We start from the raw sequence: 25,292 nt of genomic DNA, 5'->3' as shown, positions 1-25,292 counted from the left end.
AAATCGTTTACAGATGCCCCCAAAAGCAAAATATCCTTTCTGTTCTCTCTTCCCCGTTTTCTTCCAGAATACACCACTTCCCCTCAGAGTGACCCTGAGAGTAGAGGTCACGACGAGGTCACGACGAGGGCATGCAGACTCAGAGAACTATGTGTTTTTGGAACAGACAGACTATACACAACAGAAATAGAACAAAATAACAGCAGTTGATCGAGTGGAAAGAAAGATGAGTGAAAGCTATTGAAACCACAGATAAGGTCAGGGGAAGCTCCTAGTTACCGTGGTGGTGTAAGCAGCCTCGGGGTCGTCCTCCAGGACTCTGGACAGGCCGAAGTCAGACACCTTACACACCAGGTTGCTGTTCACCAGGATATTACGAGCGGCCAGGTCTCTGTGGACGTAACCCATGTCAGACAGGTACCTCATGCCCGACGCGATGCCACGCAGCATGCCCACCAACTGGATCACTGTGAAGTGACCGTCGTGCTTCTAATGGAGAGAGGGACACAAGAGAGCGAGATTTTCATTTGTTATGTCTTTCTGTTCGTTTATAATTGAGAATCAATAAACAAATGGTATTTGCTTCTCACCCTCAGGAAAGAGTCCAGAGATCCATTCTCCATGTACTCCACCACAATCATCACAGGTCTGCCTGAAATCACAGCACCCCCAGGTCAGTCAGATGTGCTAGAGATGTGACTGGAATAAGAGCCTGCCCCCACCCAGCTCACCCGTGTCTGAGCAGCAGAACCTTCCTCTACAGTAATGCTACTAGCCAAGCAGTAGTCATCTCTTGCATACTGTCTGTGTATCATCATTGTGTCAATATTTGCTGCAGAGCGTAACCAAGAGGAACAAATGAACACTAGCTCAGGTTTCCCTGTGTTTCATTAATCCCTGTTTGCTGAAGGACTCAGAGTGGAGTTACTCTCAGTATGGTGGTTAATAGAAGATTAGACCGGGGGTTAGAATAGATACTTTATTCTAGATTTCTGTGTTTAATGGACATTTGTCCCAGCCCCTCCAGACACTCAAACATTGAGAGGCTCAGGGTCAGCAATGGTACAGCACCGTTGGAGCAGATTGTGGTTTAACCTTGCTCAAGGGTTGGTACTCTCTCTAGCATCTAGGCTACCTGCTGCCAACATTTGCATCTGCACGTTGTTTCCCAGTCAGAGTCCATGGGCCTGGGGAGGGATTAGCATTAGCATCAACATGCTGTTTTCCTGTTAGAGTCCATGGGCCTGGGGAGGGATTAGCATTAGCATCAACATGCTGTTTTCCTGTTAGAGTCCATGGGCCTGGGGAGGGATTAGCATTAGCCTTTAGCATCAACATGCTGTTTCCTGTCAGAGTCCATGGGCCTGGGGAGGGATTAGCGTTAGCCTTTAACATTAGCACGCTGTTTCACTGTGAGGGTCTATGGGCCTGGGGAGAGTGGACCGTAATCCACCATTGGATTAATTAACATCCTGTTTGATTAACAGCCTGTTCTAATTATTGGCCACTGTTATTACTCTTTAGTCACACCCGGGAGGAGAGGTAGACAGGCGGGAGGTCAAGGGAGTAGGAGATGAGGAGCCACGGTAAGGGCAGAGAGAGAAGAGAGAGGAGGGGCCCGGGAGGGAGAGGGAGTCAGGACAGCAGAAAGGAGGAGGCCGGGGTGAGGACAAAGGGGTATTTATCGGCTGTCTCCCCCTGCCTCCCATGGGGCACCCATCTCCTCTCTGTGATCCCCCAGTGGGTGAGTGTGCTGCTGAGTGCACTAATTACAGGATTACACACAACAGAGCGACAGCGACAGCTCTGGACAGCTTAATATAGTCTAATAATATGCATTAAAGACAGGTCTTTCATTAGAAATCATACAACCAAATCACATTGACCCATAAAACTACACATTTAATCAAACAACGGTTTTCACTGTTTAAGAGCCCATTGATTTGTGTTATGTTTCCTGTCTGTTGTGTTGTCCATCCATTGACACAGAGTGAGTGCCACGGCTCCATGTTAATGAATGAGGGGGAACACTATAGGAAACCCCACTGTTCAAACTCATCAGACATTTCACAGCTCCTGCTTCACACAGACTACAGCTGATTGGTTCTGTCGATCGCTCGTTTAGCTTCGCGAAAGTGACATTGTGTTTACTCCTCACAGTATCCTGTTCATTGGGGTAATTGGCCCAACAGTCTGGCAGTAAGGACAGGCCCGCTGTGAGACTGTAATATCAGAATATACAATCTGAGATGAGAAAAGAAACAGGACGGGATGTTGAAAAGTGTGACCCGCCACGGCTGGATCAGAAGCAGGCCTCAGTCAGGGGTCCTTGTCATTACTTGGTTTCCTGTAAAATGTACTATTTCAATTGTATCACACTTTTTGGAGGACTGAGTTTCAGTTAACTAATGGCTATTTAATGAATTCTTCAAGACATGGTTCAGTTTGAGTGAAATAACGTTGGCGCTGACATCCCTGGCCTGCTCCTCGGCTATAGTGAGAGAGGTAGGGGGCAGGTCAGGACCCTCAGTATCTGGCTCAGCTATAGGCCAGTGATTTCTTCAGCTAGCCAGGCCGGACCTGAATGGGGGCTCTGTGAGGCAGTCAGTAAGTCAGCCAGCCAGGTTAGAGAGAGAGAGAGAGTGAAGCAATGGTGAATGGGGGCTGGAGATAGAGAGCAGTGATCAGAGGCTGTCTGTCTATGGTGCTGACCAGATCACACTTCTCTATCACCTCTCTCTCTTCCTCTCTCAATTCAAGGGGCTTCATTGGCATGGGAAACATATGTTAACATTGCCAAAGCAAGTGAAGTAGATAATATACAAAAGTGAAATAAACAATAAAAATGAACAGTAAACATTACACTCACAGACGTTCCAAAAGAATAAAGACTAATAGTTTTTTGGTAACTACATTCCTTCTGTCTATAGCATGTCTTAATATTGTGCAGTTCCTTCGGCTTTGATGCCTCATGATTGAGTATTGCTCTGTTCAGGAAGACTGTGATTTTGTTGTGGTCTGATAGGGGTGTCAGTGGGCTGACTGTCAATGCTCTGAGAGACTCTGGGTTGAGGTCAGTGATAAAGTAGTCTACAGTACTACTGCCAAGCTATAGATGTACCTACCATAGGAGTCCCCTCGAAGCCTACCATTGACTATGTACAGACCCAGCGTGTGACAGAGCTGCAGGAGTTGTGACCTGTTTTTGATGGTTATGTTGTCATAGTTGTGCCTAGGGAGGCATATGGAGGAGGGAATGCTGTCACCTCCAGGTAGTGTTTGTCCTCCTGTGTGCTGAGGATGTCAGGTTCTTGTCCAGTTCTGGCATTTAGGTCGCCACAGACTCGTACATGTCCCTGGGCCTGGAAATGATTGATTTCCCCCTTCAGGATGGAGAAGCTGTCTTCATTAAAGTATGGGGATTCTAGTGGGAGGATATAGGTAGCACACAGGAGGACATTTTCTCTGTTAAGATCATTTCCTTTTGAATTTCTAGGCAAATGTAAAATGTTCCTGTTTTGATTAATTTAATAGTGTGTGTGTTAGGTCTGCTCTATACCAAATTAGCATACCCCCTGAGTCCCTTCCCTGTTTCACACCTGGTCGTTTGGTGGATGGGACTACCAGCTCTCTGTAACCTAGAGGGCAACCAGTGGGTCCGTCTCCTCTCTTCCCTGTTTCACACCTGGTCGTTTGGTGGATGGGACTACCAGCTCTCTGTAACCTAGAGGGCAACCAGTGGGTCCGTCTCCTCTCTTCCCTGTTTCACACCTGGTCGTTTGGTGGATGGGACTACCAGCTCTCTGTAACCTAGAGGGCAACCAGTGGGTCCGTCTCCTCTCTTCCCTGTTTCACACCTGGTCGTTTGGTGGATGGGACTACCAGCTCTCTGTAACCTAGAGGGCAACCAGTGGGTCCGTCTCCTCTCTTCCCTGTTTCACACCTGGTCGTTTGGTGGATGGGACTACCAGCTCTCTGTAACCTAGAGGGCAACCAGTGGGTCCGTCTCCTCTCTTCCCTGTTTCACACCTGGTCGTTTGGTGGATGGGACTACCAGCTCTCTGTAACCTAGAGGGCAACCAGTGGGTCCGTCTCCTCTCTTCCCTGTTTCACACCTGGTCGTTTGGTGGATGGGACTACCAGCTCTCTGTAACCTAGAGGGCAACCAGTGGGTCCGTCTCCTCTCTTCCCTGTTTCACACCTGGTCGTTTGGTGGATGGGACTACCAGCTCTCTGTAACCTAGAGGGCAACCAGTGGGTCCGTCTCCTCTCTTCCCTGTTTCACACCTGGTCGTTTGGTGGATGGGACTACCAGCTCTCTGTAACCTAGAGGGCAACCAGTGGGTCCGTCTCCTCTCTTCCCTGTTTCACACCTGGTCGTTTGGTGGATGGGACTACCAGCTCTCTGTAACCTAGAGGGCAACCAGTGGGTCCGTCTCCTCTCTTCCCTGTTTCACACCTGGTCGTTTGGTGGATGGGACTACCAGCTCTCTGTAACCTAGAGGGCAACCAGTGGGTCCGTCTCCTCTCTTCCCTGTTTCACACCTGGTCGTTTGGTGGATGGGACTACCAGCTCTCTGTAACCTAGAGGGCCACCAGGTTTCTTGTTGGATGACAATGTCTGTATTTCTAATTTATTTGATGAAGTCCAGGTTCCTGCTCTTTAGGCCAAAGGCAGATGACCTCAGGCCTTGGATATTCCAGGATGAGATAGTGAAGGCTTTGTGTTCCATAAAGTGTCCAATGTTGTTGGTCGTGTGGTTTGGCCTCAGCCCAGTAAGTGTGAGCAGAGCCTGCTGAGCATCTGGCACATGCCATTGGCTTGGGCTAGTGTAAGGGTGGGGGTTGGGCCTGTTAACCCGCTCACAGCCTGGGCGTATGTGTGACTTCCATGTTGAGGCCCTCTTTGCGGGGGTGGGGTGCATGGGGTGGGCAGGAGGGGCATAGGTCCGTTCTGAGAGGGCCTAAATGGGGTGTGTGCATGGTTGACTTGGGGGGGTGTTGATTGTTTGGGGTGGGGGTGTGTATGTGGCTGGTGGTGTTGTGGTCTGGATGTAGGTCCTCTCAGCGTGTGTCCTCTATGTGTAGGTCCAGGGGGGAGTGTCTCGCTGTTCTGGGCGGAGTGTCTATTGATCTGTTACTCCTGTGTGAAGTGTTGGGGCTGCATTTGAGAGCGATGTCCTTTAGAGTCCGGGCGAAGGTGGGCACTGCTGCCTTGTATAGGTGGACCTGGTCATAGAGGCTGTTCAAGTCCAGGGTGGAGTGGTGGGCCAGGAAAACATTTGGTTTTGAGGCACAGTCACGGGAAATACTTGCGTTTACCTGCTGTATGGTAGCAGGGTGGAAGTATTTTCGTGGTAGCAGGGTGGAGATAACCAGTTGTGCGTTGGGGAAAGTAGAAGAAGCTTTCTCAATCACTCCCTTCAGTGCTGTGGCCACCCTTTCCTGCTGTGTTCTCAGGTGGTTTGTGCCTGTATGTATTATTATGTAGCTGGGTGATCCTAGTTGGTCCTCAGACAGAAGGTCTAGGGCGCGCTGGGTGTTTGGACACCAGAGTTTAGAGACTGTGTGTTTGGGAAAACATTATTTTTCTTGTATATATTTCCCGTTTCAGTCCATAAGGAGTACAATCTGTGTCTTGTGTATGTCCTCAGTCGATGTGGGGGGGTTGTCAGGAGGGCTATCAGGGTGGCTGACAGGGGGGGGGCTCAGAGGGGGTGAGAGCCACTGGGCTTAGGGTTCTTAATTTGTCTGTTCTGCTGTGGTGTTAACACTATGGTCAGGGTCTGGTGTGGACTGTTCTGCTGTGATGTTAACACTATGGTCAGGGTCTGGTGTGGACTGTTCTGCTGTGATGTTAACACTATGGTCAGGGTCTGGTGTGGACTGTTCTGCTGTGGTGTTAACACTATGGTCAGGGTCTGGTGTGGACTGTTCTGCTGTGATGTTAACACTATGGTCAGGGTCTGGTGTGGACTGTTCTGCTGTGGTGTTAACACTATGGTCAGGGTCTGGTGTGGACTGTTCTGCTGTGGTGTTAACACTATGGTCAGGGTCTGGTGTGGACTGTTCTGCTGTGATGTTAACACTATGGTCAGGGTCTGGTGTGGACTGTTCTGCTGTGATGTTAACACTATGGTCAGGGTCTGGTGTGGACTGTTCTGCTGTGATGTTAACACTATGGTCAGGGTCTGGTGTGGACTGTTCTGCTGTGGTGTTGACACTATGGTCAGGGTCTGGTGTGGACTGTTCTGATGTGATGTTAACACTATGGTCAGGGTCTGGTGTGGACTGTTCTGCTGTGATGTTAACACTATGGTCAGGGTCTGGTGTGGACTGTTCTGCTGTGATGTCGGGAGCTGAGGTGGGCTGTTCTGCTGGCTTCTCTGCGGGGGTGGCCACCTCTCTAGTGGGTTGTTCTCTGTCACACGCCATCCCCCTCACCCTCTCCTCCAGCAGTCTGATCCTCTCCTCTAGTGCTCTTTTCATCTTCTGCTCTTGCTTTTTATATTGTTGAAGTTGTCTCACTACAGTCCAGAGTGCAGATATGTCTCTCTCCACCTTCAGCTCTCCGGGTCTGGTTAATGGGGTGTTGTTGTGCTGGACTGTTGTCTGGGTCTGGTTAAGGGAGTGTTGTTGTGCTGGACTGTTGTCTGGGTCTGGTTAAGGGAGTGTTGTTGTGCTGGACTGTTGTCTGGGTCTGGTTAAGGGGGTGTTGTTGTGCTGGACTGTTGTCTGGTTAAGGGGGTGTTGTTGTTCTGGACTGTTGTCTGGGTCTGGTTAAGGGAGTGTTGTTGTTCTGGACTGTTGTCTGGGTCTGGTTAAGGGAGTGTTGTTGTGCTGGACTGTTGTCTGGGTCTGGTTAAGGGGGTGTTGTTGTGCTGGACTGTTGTCTGGGTCTGGTTAAGGGGGTGTTGTTGTGCTGGATTGTTGTCTGGGTCTGGTTAAGGGAGTGTTGTTGTGCTGGACTGTTATCTGGTTGAGGGGGTGTTGTTGTGCTGGACTGTTGTCTGGGTCTGGTTAATGGGGTGTTGTTGTGCTGGACTGTTATCTGGTTGAGGGGGTGTTGTTGTGCTGGACTGTTGTCTGGGTCTGGTTAAGGGGGTGTTGTTGTGCTGGACTGTTGTCTGGTTAAGGGGGTGTTGTTGTGCTAGACTGTTGTCTGGGTCTGGTTAAGGGAGTGTTGTTGTGCTGGACTGTTGTCTGGGTCTGGTTAAGGGAGTGTTGTTGTGCTGGACTGTTGTCTGGGTCTGGTTAAGGGGGTGTTGTTGTGCTGGACTGTTGACTGGGTCTGGTAAAGGGGGTGTTGTTGTGCTGGACTGTTGTCTGGGTCTGGTTAAGGGGGTGTTGTAGTGCTGGACTGTTGTCTGGGTCTGGTTAAGGGAGTGTTGTTGTGCTGGACTGTTGTCTGGGTCTGGTTAAGGGGGTGTTGTTGTGCTGGACTGTTGTCTGGGTCTTGTTAAGGGGGTGTTGTTGAGCTGGACTGTTGTCTGGGTCTGGTTAAGGGGGTGTTGTTGTGCTGGACTGTTGTCTGGGTCTGGTTAAGGGGGTGTTGTTGTGCTGGACTGTTGTCTGGGTCTGGTTAAGGGGGTGTTGTTGTGCTGGACTGTTGTCTGGGTCTGTGTAATCACCTGCTGTTCCAGCTCCACCTGCCTTACCTCCAGCTGGGTGAATGTATCCTTCATTTCAATGAGGGGGTAGTACTCTGTGCTGGGAGGTTGACTTTCCGCTTGGGGTTGCTGGTCTGTGGGGTTATATAATGAAGAGGTCTGGGGGTGGCTAGTCTGTGGGGTTATATAATGAAGAGGTCTGGGGGTTGCTGGTCTGTGGGTTTATATAATGAAGAGGTCTGGGGGTTGCTGGTCTGTGGGTTTATATAATGAAGAGGTCTGAGGGTTGCTGGTCTGTGGGGTTATATAATGAAGAGGTCTGGGGGTTGCTGGTCTGTTGGTTTATATAATGAAGAGGTCTGGGGGTTGCTGGTCTGTGGGGGTATATAATGAAGAGGTCTGGGGGTTGCTCGTCTGTGGGGGTATATAATGAAGAGGTCTGGGGGTTGCTGGTCTGTGGGGTTATATAATGAAGAGGTCTGGGGGTTGCTCGTCTGTGGGGGTATATTATGAAGAGGTCTGGGGGTGGCTAGTCTGTGGGGTTATATAATGAAGAGGTCTGGGGGTTGCTGGTCTGTGGGGTTATATAATGAAGAGGTCTGGGGGTTGCTCGTCTGTGGGGTTATATAATGAAGAGGTCTGGGGGTTGCTGGTCTGTGGGGGTATATAATGAAGAGGTCTGGTCTGACCCATTCGGGGTGGGGGTATCTTTCTCAAGGGAGAGCTTCTCCTGCTGGGCTAATTCTTTGATTAGGTGAAACTGAGGGGTAGTGTGTTAATACAGCACTGTGCCATGCCAGGGGATGGTCTGGTTAATATAGCACTGTGCCATGCCAGGGGATGGTCTGCTTAATATAGCACTGTGCCATGCCAGGGGATGGTCTGGTTAATATAACACTGTGTCATGCCAGGGGATGGTCTGCTTAATATAGCACTGTGCCATGCCAGGGGATGGTCTGGTTAATATAACACTGTGTCATGCCAGGGGATGGTCTGGTTAATATAGCACTGTGCCATGCCAGGGGATGGTCTGCTTAATATAGCACTGTGCCATGCCAGGGGATGGTCTGGTTAATATAGCACTGTGCCATGCCAGGGGATGGTCTGGTTAATATAGCACAGTGCCATGCCAAGGGATGGTCTGGTTAATATAGCACTGTGCCATGCCAGGGGATGGTCTGGTTAATATAGCACTGTGCCATGCAAGGGGATGGTGTGGTTAATACAGCACTGTGCCATGCCAGGGGATGGTCTGGTTAATATAGCACTGTGCCATGCCAGGGGATGGTGTAGTTAATACAGCACTGTGCCATGCCAGGGGATGGTCTGGTTAATATAGCACTGTGCCATGCCAGGGGATGGTCTGGTTAATATAGCACTGTGCCATGCCAGGGGATGGTCTGGTTAATATAGCACTGTGTATGCCAGGGGATGGTCTGGTTAATATAGCACTGTGCCATGCCAGGGGATGGTCTGGTTAATATAGCACTGTGCCATGCCAGGGGATGGTCTGGTTAATATAGCACTGTGCCATGCCAGGGGATGGTCTGGTTAATATAGCACTGTGCCATGCCAGGGGATGGTCTGGTTAATATAGCACTGTGCCATGCCAGGGGATGGTCTGGTTAATATAGCACTGTGCCATGCCAGGGGATGGTCTGGTTAATATAGCACTGTGCCATGCCAGGGGATGGTCTGGTTAATATAGCACTGTGCCATGCCAGGGGATGGTCTGGTTAATATTGCACTGTGCCATGCCAGGGGATGGTCTGGTTAATATAGCACTGTACCATGCCAGGGGATGGTCTGGTTAATATAGCACTGTGCCATGCCAGGGGATGGTCTGGTTAATATAACACTGTGCCATGCCAGGGGATGGTCTGGTTAATATAACACTGTGCCATGCCAGGGGATGGTCTGGTTAATATAGCACTGTGCCATGCCAGGGGATGGTCTGGTTAATATAGCACTGTGCCATGCCAGGGGATGGTCTGGTTAATATAGCACTGTGCCATGCCAGGGGATGGTCTGGTTAATATAGCACTGTGCCAGGGGATGGTCTGGTTAATATAGCACTGTGCCAGGGGATGGTCTGGTTAATATAGCACTGTGCCAGGGGATGGTCTGGTTAATATAGCACTGTGCCAGGGGATGGTCTGGTTAATATAGCACTGTGCCATGCCAGGGGATGGTCTGGTTAATATAGCACTGTGCCATGCCAGGGGATGGTCTGGTTAATATAGCACTGTGCCATGCCAGGGGATGGTCTGGTTAATATAGCACTGTGCCATGCCAGGGGATGGTCTGGTTAATATAACACTGTGACATGCCAGGGGATGGTCTGGTTAATATAACACTGTGCCATGCCAGGGGATGGTCTGGTTAATATAGCACTGTGCCATGCCAGGGGATGGTCTGGTTAATATAGCACTGTGCCATGCCAGGGGATGGTCTGGTTAATATAGCACTGTACCATGCCAGGGGATGGTCTGGTTAATATAACACTGTGCCATGCCAGGGGATGGTCTGGTTAATATAGCACTGTGCCATGCCAGGGGATGGTCTGGTTAATATAACACTGTGTCATGCCAGGGGATGGTCTGGTTAATATAGCACTGTGCCATGCCAGGGGATGGTGTGGTTAATACAGCACTGTGTCATGCTAGGGGATGGTCTGGTTAATATAGCACTGTGTCATGCCAGGGGATGGTCTGGTTAATATAGCACTGTGCCATGCCAGGGGATGGTCTGGTTAATATAACACTGTGCCATGCCAGGGGATGGTCTGGTTAATATAGCACTGTGCCATGCCAGGGGATGGTCTGGTTAATATAACACTGTGTCATGCCAGGGGATGGTCTGGTTAATATAGCACTGTGCCATGCCAGGAGATGGTCTGGTTAATATAGCACTGTGCCATGCCAGGGGATGGTCTGGTTAATATAGCACTGTGCCATGCCAGGGGATGGTCTGGTTAATATAGCACTGTGCCATGCCAGGGGATGGTCTGGTTAATATAGCACTGTGCCATGCCAGGGGATGGTCTGGTTAATATAGCACTGTGCCATGCCAGGGGATGGTCTGGTTAATATAGCACTGTGCCATGCCAGGGGATGGTCTGGTTAATATAGCACTGTGCCATGCCAGGGGATGGTCTGGTTAATATAGCACTGTGCCAGGGGATGGTCTGGTTAATATAGCACTGTGCCAGGGGATGGTCTGGTTAATATAGCACTGTGCCAGGGGATGGTCTGGTTAATATAGCACTGTGCCATGCCAGGGGATGGTCTGGTTAATATAGCACTGTGCCATGCCAGGGGATGGTCTGGTTAATATAGCACTGTGCCATGCCAGGGGATGGTCTGGTTAATATAGCACTGTGCCAGGGGATGGTCTGGTTAATATAGCACTGTGCCATGCCAGGGGATGGTCTGGTTAATATAGCACTGTGCCATGCCAGGGGATGGTCTGGTTAATATAGCACTGTGCCAGGGGATGGTCTGGTTAATATAGCACTGTGCCAGGGGATGGTCTGGTTAATATAGCACTGTGCCATGCCAGGGGATGGTCTGGTTAATATAGCACTGTGCCATGCCAGGGGATGGTCTGGTTAATATAGCACTGTGCCAGGGGATGGTCTGGTTAATATAGCACTGTGCCATGCCAGGGGATGGTCTGGTTAATATAGCACTGTGCCATGCCAGGGGATGGTCTGGTTAATATAGCACTGTGCCAGGGGATGGTCTGGTTAATATAGCACTGTGCCATGCCAGGGGATGGTCTGGTTAATATAGCACTGTGCCAGGGGATGGTTTGTGTGGAAGATGAGGTTGCTGATGTTCCCATTTTTATAATAGTCTCTTGATTTTCCATAAGGAGCTTCATTTTGATGTCTTTTCTTGCCTTATCATTCTTTACATACACAGGGTACTGTATTTAATTACCTCTGAACAGCAGGAGGCAGCTGCTAAGGCCTCTCCATTTGGTTGGAGTAGACTGTTCCACTCTCCTGCCATTGTTGGGCTAAAGGGCTTTGACACCTCTCACTTGACACGTCAGTGCTAATTGAAGTTGTATCAAGCTTGGCAGCCTTAATTTAGCATTCAGTCCTTATAAAGTAATGTCATGTATTTTTCTTGGCTTTTGGAAATAAAATATAGCTTCAGACTAAACATGACTCACTCGGTTCCAGGTTGGATGGTGTTTTCAGGTTTCTGTTGTTTTCCAGAACATTTGCTGTATCGCGTTGGAATAATAATCTTTGGTAGCTGTAAGCCTTCCAGGTGATTCTGTACTTCCGTCCAAAATCATGTTGTAGGTTTGGAGTTTTGATTTGGAGTGAAGGTTATGTTGTAGAGGGTAGCATTCTGTATATGTTCCTGACAAAAAAATCCAAGTTTATCTAACTCTAAATCTATATTTTTTTAAGAACATGCTGAAAAATGCAGGAGCTCATCTGATCATGACCTCTCTCTCTCTAACTCCTGTCTAGCGTCTCTTTTTCTCTCTCCTCTCTACCTCTCACTCTTCCTCCATCTCTCTGTACCTGCAGAAGCCAATCCAGAGGAACTCCTGAGAGGATAAAGTAGTGGTGAGTGTAGAGCGTTACCTGATGTTTCTGTTCAGGTAAGATAGTCACACCCTGATACCTCTCCTTTAATTAGACTCTGGAGTGGAGGAGGGGAAACAACATATGGAGACAGAGAGAGAGAGAGAGAGACAGAGAGAGAGAGACAGAGACAGAGACAGAGACAGAGACAGAGACAGAGACAGAGACAGAGAGACAGAGACAGAGAGAGAGAGAGAGAGAGAGAGAGAGAGAGAGAGAGAGAGAGAGAGAGAGAGAGAGAGAGAGAGAGAGAGAGAGAGAGAGAGAGAGAGAGAGAGAGAGAGAGAGAGAGAGAGAGAGAGAGAGAGAGAGAGAGAGAGAGAGAGAGAGAGAGAGAGAGAGAGAGAGAGAGAGAGAGAGAGAGAGAGAGAGAGAGAGAGAGAGAGAGATGGATAAAGTGACAGTGTGGCGTACACAGGTGTCTGTACAGAACAGTGGACTAGAGTGGAATGGCTGCTACGCATTGTGCTGTAGCGTGTGTGGCATATGCAGCTATGTGGAATGGCTGGTTGTAATGACTCATTCTCGGTGTTAGAGGCATCTGTCCCACATAAACACACACTTTCTGCTGTCTGTCTGTCCATGTAAACTCCTAAAAACACAATCAACTACAATTCCTATAATCCTCCTTACTTTTGGTGACCACGCCCTCCAGCCTAATGATGTTGGGGTTGTCGAACTGTCCCATGATGCTGGCCTCTCGGAGGAAGTCCCGCCTCTGGCGCTCCACGTAGCCGCCTTTCAGTGTCTTTATCGCCACAGCGATTTCCCTCTTCCCCAGCGTCCGCAGACGACCGCTACACACCTCCCCAAACTCACCTGGAATATACACACACACACACACACACACACACACACACACACACACACACACACACACACACACAGTAACCATATCAAACCACTGGAGGGCAGTGTTGCAGTACAGAGACAACTCCACCACACGTTTAACTCTGAATTATTCAACTCTCTAAAATGTCTCTTTGCTCCTTTTGAACTATCAGCCTACAATCAATCCATAGTCTCTCCTCTGTTCTCTAAAGCTCTAACAGCTTTCATATCCCCCACTGTGAGTGTGTGTGTGTGTTAGATTGTTATACTGAGCAGAGAGAATGTAGTCTTAAATCAAGTGCTGGGAGGGGAAGCACAGGCTCTCTACTGTATAGGAGAGATATAATTAACTTCCTTTCTGTAAAATGAAAACAGATTGCTTCATATGGCATATTATGGCATATTACACCCAGATGCCAGATCTTCTCACATCCACTAGGGTATATATATAGAGCATACTGTGCAAATCTAAAGGATCTTCTGTAATGAGTACTGAATATATATATATATAGTTGCCATAATTTACCTTGTTCTTTCCATGCCAATGAAGCTTGACGAATTGAATGGATAATTGAGGATAGAGTGCCCACCTGCTCCGATGACTCTTTCTATGCGGATCCGGGTTGGGTCAATCTCTTTGGCAAACTCATGGACAGCCTGAGTAGGATCCTCATAGGTGTCCGGGTCTACATAGGTCTTTACCCCTGGGTACGGGAGGGCTGAGAGAAGGAGAGAGGAGAAGAGAGGAGAGACGATAATGAATTCTAGGTCAAGAGAGGAGAGAGTGGGTTCTGCCTTTGGTAACTTTGCTACCTGCTGTTTTATGCCTCGTCTTTGTTAACAACCTCTAGTCTCCAAACAGAACAATCAATGGTCATGCAAAACAGAGCTCCAGCATTAACCTGAAGACACAATCAACCTCAAACATCCACTTCTGGATGAAACACAACTCTGAAGGTTAGAGCGATAAGTCAAGATATCAGTGGAGAGAGAGGAGGAATAAACAGGAAAGAACAGAGAGAAAGAGGAGGAGAGAGGAGAGAAGGAGGATGAGAAGAGAGAGTGTCCTCTATGTCCTCCACTGATGAGGACAAGGATAGCTCTGAAACACAGAGACAGTCTGTATGGAGTCAAGCCTATTTGTTAACAGAGAGAGAGAGGAGACACACACAGGGAAGGCAGTAAGAGGTCCTGTCAGCTGGACTCTCTCTCTCAGAACTCATCTTGCTGTCTGTCTGTTTCTCTACCACTGCCCCCCCACCCTCCTATCTCCTTCTGAGTCATTTCCCTCTGTTCCTTTCTCCCCCTCTCGCTCATCTCAGAGATAAAACACAGTGGATGTGGGGAAAAAGAGAGACAGAGAAGGAAAGACAGAAAGAGGTAGAGGAGAGGCAGAGCTATAACTAGATTCAGCCAAAAGGTAAGACACACAGATGACTTGAAATGGATTCTGAAGAGGAAGCGAGCAGGAGAGGATGGAGGGGGAGAGAGAGAGAGAGATGGAGGGAGGGAGGGGTGTTTCAGAACGTTTTGTTCTGTGGATTTGTTTAAAGTTGGCAATGTATCACTCCTACTGGCATCCCTCCCCCTCCCTCTCTGTGTTGTAAAACTGAGCGAGGGTGTTACCAATCTCTCAAAGTCTGCTACGGCCAGGGGTTAGGGACACACTTCATCCACATTTACATCTAAACTAATGGAGGCTTGAGAATGGCAGACATGGTTAGAATTGATTGTATGCAAATTGTCCACAGAGTGTTTTTTTCCAGAATAGTTCTCTTTAGCATGAAATGGACAGAGACGCTCAATAAGGTACGGTGTTTGTGTGGGAAATCTATTTTTAAGCTTTAAGTCTCGCCACAGTTTAGCCATTTATCTTTCAACACAAACACTCACAGGAGGTGGAAATAATCAAATGAAATGCGTCTGTTCACCTGAATTGGTCAAATTGGGTGTGAAGTGATGTGAGTCAGAAAGAGAGAGGCAGAGAGAAAGACGAGTAGAGAAGGAGAGTAGAAACAGAAGTCCTACCATTTCCGTTCTGATAGTTGGTCCTCCTCTTGTCGTCTGAGCTCATCTTGGATTTGATGTACCACTGACACCTGGGAGACACAATGACACATTGTCCTTTAGAGAGATGAACTACTAAACCAAACTGAGTGTTGTATCGAGTGGTGTTGTTGGAGAACATTTTCTCTGAGAAACTTGGATCAACACCTTTCTATTTGCACTTTCACCAGAGCAGTCGTGTGTAACATGGAATGTGTTTGAGTGTGTGACTTTAAAATGTGTTTGCATGTGTGTGTGTGAGACTTGGAATGTGTTTGGGTGTTATGTGTGTGTGTGTGTGTGTGTGAGACTTGGAATGTGTTTGGGTGTTTGTGTGTGTACACTTGGAATGTGTTTGTGTGACTTGGGATGTGTTTGGGTGTGTGTTTGATTGATCACCGCTCCTCATACACTCACCACACATTTAGACACTGCTCTCTATAAGAGCCCATCCTCACACACACACACACACACACACACACACACACACACACACACACACACACACACACACACACACACACACACACACACACACACACACACACACACAGTGTGGAGAGGATCACAGGTTCACACTCCAGCCAGTCAACTTCATTAGCTTTATCATGCTGGAGGAACAGGAAGTAATTAACATCTAGTCTACAGATCTACAGGAGAGAGACAGGGAGAGACAGGGAGAGAGAGGGAGAGAGAGAGGCACGGTTTATCTATAGTGGTGATTAGATAATTAAGTAGACTATTAACAGACACAGAGGGTGTAGCTGTGGCTGCCATGCCCCTAGGCAGGCTGGGAGAGGACGATTGGGGGAGACAGAGAAAGTGATAGAGACAGAAGAGGTGAGTTAGTGCTGGCACCAGTCTGATAACTACATAAAAGAGAGAGCGAGAGAAACAGAGAGTAAGAGAGGGAGGTTACAGCCCCGTCCATGAGCCATTTCACAGGTAATAATCATATCAGCACAAATACACAGACAGACAGACAGACAGACAGACAGACAGACAGACAGACAGACAGACAGACAGACAGACAGACAGACAGACAGACAGACAGACAGACAGACAGACAGACAGACAGACAGACAGACAGACAGACAGACAGACAGACAGACAGACAGACAGACAGACAGACAGAGGTATGTGTGTGGTATATTTAGTCCAACTGCATGGCTTACATCAGAGGCGAGCTAAGAATAGGAGAGAAGAGAGAGTCAGGGGCTTGGTTAGCCAGTTTTGAGGAGAAGAGAGGAGGGACAGAGAGGAGGGACAGAGAGGGGGACAGAGAGGAGGGACAGAGAGGGGGACAGAGATTACAGTCTTTAGAAATAGACAGGGGTCTGGGTTGAAAAGTGAAAGTTCTCCATTGTCCACAACTTTGACATTAAGAAGGTTTAAATGATGCTGATTGGAATTAGACAGAGGGCAGAGCAATCAGAGCACTCATTACTGAGAGAGGAGGGTTCAGTGTGGGAGTACACACGCCTGAGTGTTACTGTGTGTGTGTGTGTGTGTGTGTGTGTGTGTGTGTGTGTGTGTGTGAGCGCGTGTGTGTGTGTGTGTGTGTGTGAGCGCGTGTGTGTGTGTGTGTGAGCGCCCGCGCGTGTGTGTGTGAGCGCCGCGCGCGTGTGTGTGTGTGTGTGTGTGTGTGTGTGTGTATGTGTATGTGCGTGTTTGTGAGTGACCATGGTTTCTCCATAGAGGCAAGCCTAACCAGATCCAGATTGCCAGATCAGAGAGGCTATCAAAGTGCTGGATATCTGTGGGTTGCCAGGTTGGGATCCTGCTGTGTGAGGTCTGAGGCCTGGACATTGACAGAGAAGAAATCACAGCAGAGATAGAGGGGGAGAAGAGGAGGGGAGATGAAAGGAGAGGAGATGAGGAAAGAAGAGAAGAGGAGGAAAGAAGAGTGGAGACGAGATGAGAGAAGAAACAATGTTTTTTTTTTCACCTTTATTTAACCAGGTAGGCCAGTTGAGAACAAGTTCTCATTTACAACTGCGACCTGGCCAAGATAAAGCAAAGCAGTGCGACAAAAACAACAACACAGAGTTACACATGGAATAAACAAACATACAGTCAATAACACAATAGAAAAATCTGTATACAGTGTGTGCAAATGAAGTAAGGAGGTAAGGCAATAAATAGGCCATAGTGGCGAAGTAATTACAATTTAGCAATTAACACTGGAGTGATAGATGTGCAGATGAGGATGTGCAAGTAGAAATACTAGTGTGCAAAAGAGCAGAAAAACAAAAACAAATATGGGGATGAGGTAGGTAATTGGTTGGATGAGCTATTTACAGATGGGCTGTGTACAGGTGCAATGATCAGTAAGATGCTCTGACAGCTGATGCTTAAAGTTAGTGAGGGAGATATAAGTCTCCAACTTCAGTGATTTTTTGCAATTCGTTCCAGTCATTGGCAGCAGAGAACTGGAAGGAAAGGTAGCCAAAGTAGGTGTTGGCTTTGGGGATGACCAGTGAAATATACCTGCTGGAGCACGTGCTACGGGTGGGTGTTGCTATGGTGACCAGTGAGCTGAGATAAGGCGGAGCTTTACCTAGCAAAAACGTATAAACTCAGCAAAAAAAGAAACGTCCCTTTTTCAGAACCCTTTCTTTCAAAGATAATTTGTAAAAATCCAAATAACTTCACAGATCTTCATTGTAAAGGGTTTAAACACTGTTTCCCATGCTTGTTCAATGAACCATAAACAATTAATGAACATGCACCTGTGGAACGGTCGTTAAGACACTAACAGCTTAACTTTTTCGGGCTAGGGGGCAGTATTTGGAAGTTTGGATCAATGTGGTGCCCAAAGTATACTGCCTGTTACTCAGGCCCAGAAGCTAGGATATGCATATAATAGTATTGGATAGAAAACACTCTAAAGTTTCCAAAACTGTTAAAATAATGTCTGTGAGTATAACAGAACTGATATGGCAGGCAAAAACTCAAGGACAATCCATCCAGAACCTTTTTTTTTCTAGCTCACCTCTGATTACAATGGCTGGGAATGGGAATATAAAAGGAAGTCCTCCCAGATTGCAGTTCCTAGGGATTCCACTAGATGTCAACAGTCTTTAGAAAGAGTTTCAGGCTTGTTTTTTGAAAAATGAGCTAGAATTTGTAGTTTTTCTAAGTGGCTCCCATTTTGGCTGTAGTGTTTGTTGCACGTTCCGGTGAGGGCGCATGCTTCGTTATTTATCTCCGGTAATGGTCTCCGGTATTCTCCTTCTTAAATTTTATCGTTTATTTACATATTAGGATACCTGAGGATTGATTAGGAACGTTGTTTGACTTGTTTAGAAGAAGTTTATTGGTAACTTACGGGATTCATTTTGTATGCATTTTGAACGAGGGACACCGGTGGATTACTGAGTCAAGCGCGCCATTGAAACGTAGTTTTTTGGGATATAAAGAAGGACTTTATTGAACAAAAGGACCATTTATTATGTAACTGGGACCCTTGTGATTGCAACCAGATGAAGATCTTTAAAGGTAAGTGATTTATTTTATCACTATTTCTGACTTTCGTGACGCATCTGCTTGGTTGGAAAATGTATGTAATGCTTTTGTGTGCAGGGCGCTCAGATAATCGCATGGTATGCTTTCGCCGTAAAGCCTTTTTGAAATCTGACAACGCGGCTGGATTAACAAGAAGTTAAGCTTTTAAACGATGTATGACACTTGTATTTTCATGAATGTTTAATATTACGATTTCTGTAATTTCAATTTGGCGCACTGCAATTTCACCGGATGTTGGCCAGGTGGGACGGTAGCGTCCCAATGATCCGTAAGAAGTTTTAAGACGGTAGGCAATTAAGATCACAGTTATGAAAACTTAGGACACTAAAGAGGTCTTTCTACTGACTCTGAAAAACACCAAAAGAAAGATGCCCAGGGTCCCTGGAGGTGGAGGGTCCGTCATGGTCTGTGGCAGTGTGTCACAGCATTATCAGACTGAGCTTGTTGTCATTGCAGGCGATGTCAACGCTGTGCGTTACAGGGAAGACATCCTCCTCCCTCATGTTGTACCCTTCCTGCAGGCTCATCTTGACATGACCCTCCAGCATGACAATGCCACCAGCCATACTGCTCGTTCTGTGCGTGATTTCCTGCAAGACAGGAATGTCAGTGTTCTGCCATGGCCAGCGAAGAGCCCGGATCTCAATCCCATTGAGCACGTCTGGGACCTGTTGTATCGGAGAGTGACAGCTAGGGCCATTCCCCCCAGAAATGTCCGGGAACTTGCAAGTGCCTTGGAGGAAGAGTGGGGTAACATCTCACAGCAAGAACTGGCAAATCTGGTGCAGTCCATGAGGAGGAGATGCACTGCGGTACTTAATGCAGCTGGTGGCCACACCAGATACTGACTGTTACTTTTGATTTTGAACCCCCCTTTGTTCAGGGGCACATTACATTTCTGTCAGTCACATGCCTGTGGAACTTGTTCAGTTTATGTCTCAGTTGTTGAGTCTTGTTATGTTCATACAAATATTTACACATGTTAAGTTTGCTGAAAATAAACGCAGTTGACAGTGAGAGGACATTTCTTTTTTTGCTGAGTTTAGATGACCTGGAGCCAGTGGGTTTGGCAACGAATATGTAGCAAGGACCAGCCAACAAGAGCATACAGGTCACAGTGGTGGGTAGTATATGGGGCTTTGGTGACAAAACGGATGGCACTGTGATATACTGCATCCAACTTGCTGAGTAGAGTGTTGGAGGCTATTTTGTAAATGACATCGCCGAAGTGAAGTATTGGTAGGATAGTCAGTTTTAGGAGGGTATGTTTGGCAGCTTGAGTGAAGGAGGCTTTGTTGTGAAATAGGAAGACGATTCTAGATTTCATTTTGGATTGGAGATGCTTAATATGAGTCTGGAACGAGAGTTTACAGTCTAGCCAGACACCTAGGTATTTATAGTTGTTCACATATTCTAAGTCAGAACCGTCCAGCGTAGTGATGCTGGACGGACGGGCGGGTGTGGGCAGTGATCAGTTGAAGAGCATGCATTTTGTTTTACTAGCATTTAAGAGCAGTTGGAGGCCACGGAAGGAGTGTTGTATGGCATTGAAGCTCATTTGGAGGTTTGTTAACACAGTGTCCAAAGAAGGGCCAGATGTATACAGAATGGTGTCGTCTGCGTAGAGGTGGATCAAAGAATCACCCGCAGCAAGAGCGACATAATTGATATATACAGAGAAAAGAGTCGGCCTGAAAATTGAACAGATTGCATAGCGGAGACGGTACGGTGGGATTCGAAATGGTCGGTGATCTGTTTGTTCACTTGGCTTTCGAAGACTTTAGAAAGGCAGGGCAGGATGGATATAGGTCTAACAGTTTGGGTCTAGAGTGTCGCCCCCTTTGAAGAGGGGGATGACCGTGGCCGCTTTCCAATCTTTAGGAATCTCAGACGATACAAAAGAGAGGTTGAACAGACTAGTAATGGAAATAGTGCCGCAGTATGCAAATTTCTGTTTGAAAAAGGTAGCGTTTGCTTTCCTAACTGACTGTGGATATTGGTTCCTGACTTCCCTGAAAAGTTGCATATTGCGGGGACTATTCGATGCTAGTGCAGTACGCCACATGATGTTTTTGTGCTGGTCAAGGGCAGTCAAGTCTGGAGTGAACCAAGGGCTGTTCTTAGTTCTACATTTTTTGAAAGGGGCATGCTTATTTAAGATGGTGAGGAAAGCACTTTTAAAGAACAACCAGGCATCCTCTACTGACGGAATGAGGTCAATATCCTTCCAGGATACCCGGGCCAGGTCGATTAGAAAGGCCTGCTCGCAGAAGTGTTTTAGGGAGCGTTTGACAGTGATGAGGGGTTGTTGTTTGACCGCGGATTTGGGGTTGTACCTGGTAGGTTCATTGATAATTTGTGTGTGATTAAGGGCATCTAGTTTAGAATGTAGGACGGACGGGGTGTTAAGCATATCCCAGTTTAGGTCACCTAAAAGTACAAACTCTGACAATAGATGGGGGGCAATCAATTCACATATGGTGTCCAGGGCACAGCTGAGAGCTGAGGGGGGTCTATAACAAGCGGAAACAGTGAGGGACTAATTTCTGGAGAGATGGATTTTTAAAAGTCGAAACTCGAACTGTTTGGGCATAGACCTGGATAGCATGACAGAACTCTGCAGGCTCTCTCTACAGTTGATTGCAACTCCGCCCCCTTTAGCAGTTCTATCTTGACGGAAATGTTGTAATTGGGGATGGACATTTCAGAATTTTTGGTGGCCTTCCTAAGCCAGGATTCAGACACGGCAAGGATATCAGGGTTGGCGGAGTGTGCTAAAGCAGTGAGTAAAACAAACTTAGGGAGGAGGCTTCTGATGTTAACATGCATGAACCCAAGGCTTTTACGGTTACAGAAGTCAACAAATGAGAGAGCCTGGGGACATGCAGGGCCTGGGTTAACCTCTACATCACCCGAGGAACAGAGGAGGAGTAGGATGAGGGTACAGCTAAAGGCTATAAGAAGTGGTTGTTTAGTGCGTTGGGGACAGAGAATAAAAGGAGCAGATTTCTGGGCGTGGAAGGATAGATTCAGGGCATAGTGTACAGACAAGGGTATGGTAGGGTGAGAGTACAGTGGAGGTAAACCTAGACATTGAGTGACGGTGAGAGAGGTTGCATCTCTGGAGGCGCCAGTTAAGCTAGGTGCGGTCTCTGCATGTGTGGGGGGTGGGGCAAGGGAGCTATCTGAGGCATGTTGAGCAGGACTAGGGGCTCCGCAGTAAAATAAAACAATGAGAGCTGCCCTAAATAACAGTATACAAGGCATATTGACATTAGAGAGAGGTATAAAGCAATCACAAATGTTGATTGGGAGAGCTAAGACCACAACTGGTAAGACAACAATGGGTAAACAGCTAAGACAACAGCAACGGGTACATGGTGATGAATGGGCAGAGAGGGTCAGTTAGCTACACACAGGGCCTGAGTTCGAGGCTGGGGCTGACAGATAAACAAAATGAAGTACCGTATTAATGAACAGTCCAGCTGGCATCAGCTGTGTAGCCGAGTGATCATAGGGTCCAATGAACAGCAATAGATGAAACAGGGAGCCGTTCGGTAGTCGTTACTACGCTAGGCTAGCAGGAGTTCAGAAAGCTAGCAGGCCTGTGCTAGCAGATGGGTCTTTGCCGACATCCACGACGCAGAGGCCGGTTGAGAGCACATCGGCCGAATTACATCAGCAGACCAGTCGTCATGGATCGGCGGGGCTCCGTGTTGACAAGGGTCCAGGCCAATTGGCAAGAGAGGTATTGTAATTGGTGTACTTCGTTTGCTAGCCGGGAGATGGGCTAACTGGTGCTTGCTTCTGGACAAGGGCGTTAGCCACAATAGTCACTCGGTAGCAGCTAGCTAGCTGCGATGACCCGGTGTGATGGTCCAGAACATGCGGCAGGAATCCGGAAATGTAGTGGAAAAAAGCAGTCCGATATGCTCAGGGCTGATATCGCGCTGTGCAGACTCGCAGGTATTATCCGGGCTAAAGCGGCTGGTGTCTGAGCTAAAGGTAAAGATCGCTAGCAGTGGCTAACAATGACTAAATACCTAGTAGCTAATTAGCTGGTTAGCATCTGATGGCTAGCTTCTGATGGAGGTTCCAGTTATAAGGTCTAAACAATAACAGATCCGTACCACATTGGGTGAGGCGGGTTGCAGGAAGGTATATTTAATCCGAAAATTGAAAAAAAGAGATTGAAATATATTGAAATGTATACAACAACAAAAAAACGAAAAGAAAAACTGAATATTTACACGGGACAAAAACAAACATGTCATACTGCTACGCCATCTTGGATACTCGTCTCATCTCTTTAGATGAGAGATGAGAGAAGAGGTGGATTTGTCTATTGACTGTAGCCCCCCCAGTGATGGGGTCAGTGTGTTGATTAAAGCTCCTTTATCAGACCTGTCTAGCACCACTCTATCACTGAATCACTGGCTTTGAAAACACACAAAGACTGAACGCACACACAGACAGACACACAAACAATTTTTCAAAGGTGTTCTCAAAAAAGGGTGTAAAGGATAGTGTTGCGGCTTTAAAGGCTATTCTAGGATATTCACGAACACACGGGCTCAAAAACACACACACACACACACACACACACACACACACACACACACACACACACACACACACACACCTTTCAGTATCAAACCCTGCCCAGAGCTTTAATCTAAAAGTCAATGTAATTCAACCTACTCTCTACCCTAATATCCACTGAGTCATTACTACATGCTGAAGCCACTGTGTTTCCACTGATAAAAGAGGAGAGAATGAGGAGAGGATGAGAGGAGAAAGTGCAAAGAGACGAAAGAGAGAGGAGCACAGACAGAATGATGAGAGGACAGAGAGGGATCAGAGAGTGAGGAAAGAGAGGAGAGAGGGATGAGTGTTGAAAGATAACCCTGAAGTAGAAGTGAAGAGCAATAGTGTGGGTTTAGAGTAGAGTACAGAGATAGACCCACCCCTACACAGGCCGGACGGTCACCTATACATAGACAGATACACACATGAGGATTGAGGGACAGTCCTGGTTTAACGGGTTCCTGTTTGACGCTACTTCTCTAAATTCACAGTGCCTCAGCGCACTCCCTTATTTAGAAAGCTTTTCAGAACAGAGACTTAACACCTACATAGACTGGAAGGTCATCTCTAAGGTTTCATCACATCCTACTTTTAATTGTTCTTTGGGTACTTTTCAAACTTTTAAAAATGAAGTGTGAAATGCCATTGTATTACTGTATGTAGTTCTCTCAGTACAGAGGGAGCTGTCCACAGTAGTGTGGTGCTGAACTTTCCTACAGCCCTGTCAGTACTACTGAAGACTACTACATCTCCTTATTTTAATACTTGAATATTCGATGAGGAGTGTTGACGTCAACCGCCTGCATTCAATGTAGAGAGATGCTATGCCACTAGCCTCATGTCGTGAATACTGTATGCAGAGCCATCTCAAGACAACTCCGATATAAAGTGTTTTTTCTCAAATTTGCCGGGATGTCACGTGTCCTACTTATATCAGTACACTCGTAGTAACCTAAGCATTCCAAAAAATGTATTTGATCAAATAAACCTACACCTAGCAAATAAGTCATTACATTGTTTGCTGACCAAATTCTACACTCTCTCTTTGACCTCTACTGTATATAAAAACTCCTCCCTTGGTGTGCGAAAGAAACTGAACAACGCCACCTGCTCGAGAAGACAGATTTTTGGCCAAGTTATCCCTCTCGCTTCGCCTTTTCCTTTCTGGTGCTGTCGATGGCGCTGAACTATCCATGGTGCTGAACTATCCTACAGCCCTGTCAGTGCAACTGAAGACATCTTTAGTGCTGTCCATAGTGATGAGCTGTCCATGGTGCTGAACTATCATACAGCCCTGTCAATGCTCCTGAAGACACCTTTAGTGCTGTCCATGGTGCTGAACTATCCTACAGCCCTGTCTGTGGTGCTGACCTACTACTCCTTTGGGACATCTCCCAAGAACCTAAGAAGTGTGTGTGTGTGTGTGTGTGTGTGTGTGTGTGTGTGTGTGTGTGTGTGTGTGTGTGTGTGTGTGTGTGTGTGTGTGTGTGTGTGTGTCTTACCGTCCGGTGATGAGGAAGAAGAGGGTGAGGATTATGAGGAGAGTGAAGCCTCCCACGGCTGCCGTGACGATCACCAACACCTGACCCTGGTCTGACGCCATGTCCGACGCTACGGGGAGGGGACAAATCAATTGAGTGATTATTGTCTGGACCTATTAAGTGATTTACAGTATAGACATACAGCCATATCACTGGAAGAGAGATGACATCACAAGTATAGACATACAGCCATATCACTGGAAGAGAGATGACATCACAAGTATAGACATATAGCCATATCACTGGAAGAAGTGACATCACAAAAACAATATACATTCACATGATTAAGTCAGAAAAAAATCAGAAAAGACAATATAACTATACCACTTTTAAAACATCTTTATCAAATCAGACTGAGGAGAGAAAAGCATTTTTATTAGTAATAATTGATATTGTTAGTATTAATTAATTTGAAATGAATATGGAGAGATTGATGAACTCTTGGTCTGAAAGACAACCATTCTATTTTAAAAGGAATCATTCATATGCTTGGTGCAATTTAATTAATATTATTCATTCATGAAATTGTGATTTAGTCTC

The 25,292-nt window shown here is 47.1% G+C and overlaps 1 protein-coding gene across 1 annotated transcript in view; it reads right to left on the bottom strand.

The window, feature by feature from the left end:
* LOC106582188 (ephrin type-A receptor 6) overlaps positions 1-25,292 on the bottom strand; it is a 218,615-nt gene that overhangs the window by 5,534 nt on the left and 187,789 nt on the right. Inside the window, exons 9-14 of the mRNA XM_014165015.2 lie at positions 24,714-24,822; positions 15,079-15,149; positions 13,641-13,769; positions 12,853-13,038; positions 591-652; positions 280-489 (exon numbers count right to left, since the gene is read on the bottom strand). Coding sequence (XP_014020490.1) covers positions 280-489; positions 591-652; positions 12,853-13,038; positions 13,641-13,769; positions 15,079-15,149; positions 24,714-24,822 — 767 coding nt within the window. The remainder of the gene's footprint in view (positions 1-279; positions 490-590; positions 653-12,852; positions 13,039-13,640; positions 13,770-15,078; positions 15,150-24,713; positions 24,823-25,292) is intronic.

Source organism: Salmo salar, chromosome ssa21 (assembly GCF_905237065.1).
Source record: "Salmo salar chromosome ssa21, Ssal_v3.1, whole genome shotgun sequence".
NCBI classification, from domain to species: Eukaryota; Metazoa; Chordata; class Actinopteri; order Salmoniformes; family Salmonidae; genus Salmo; species Salmo salar.
This window is presented reverse-complemented; position numbering and strand designations above follow the sequence as displayed.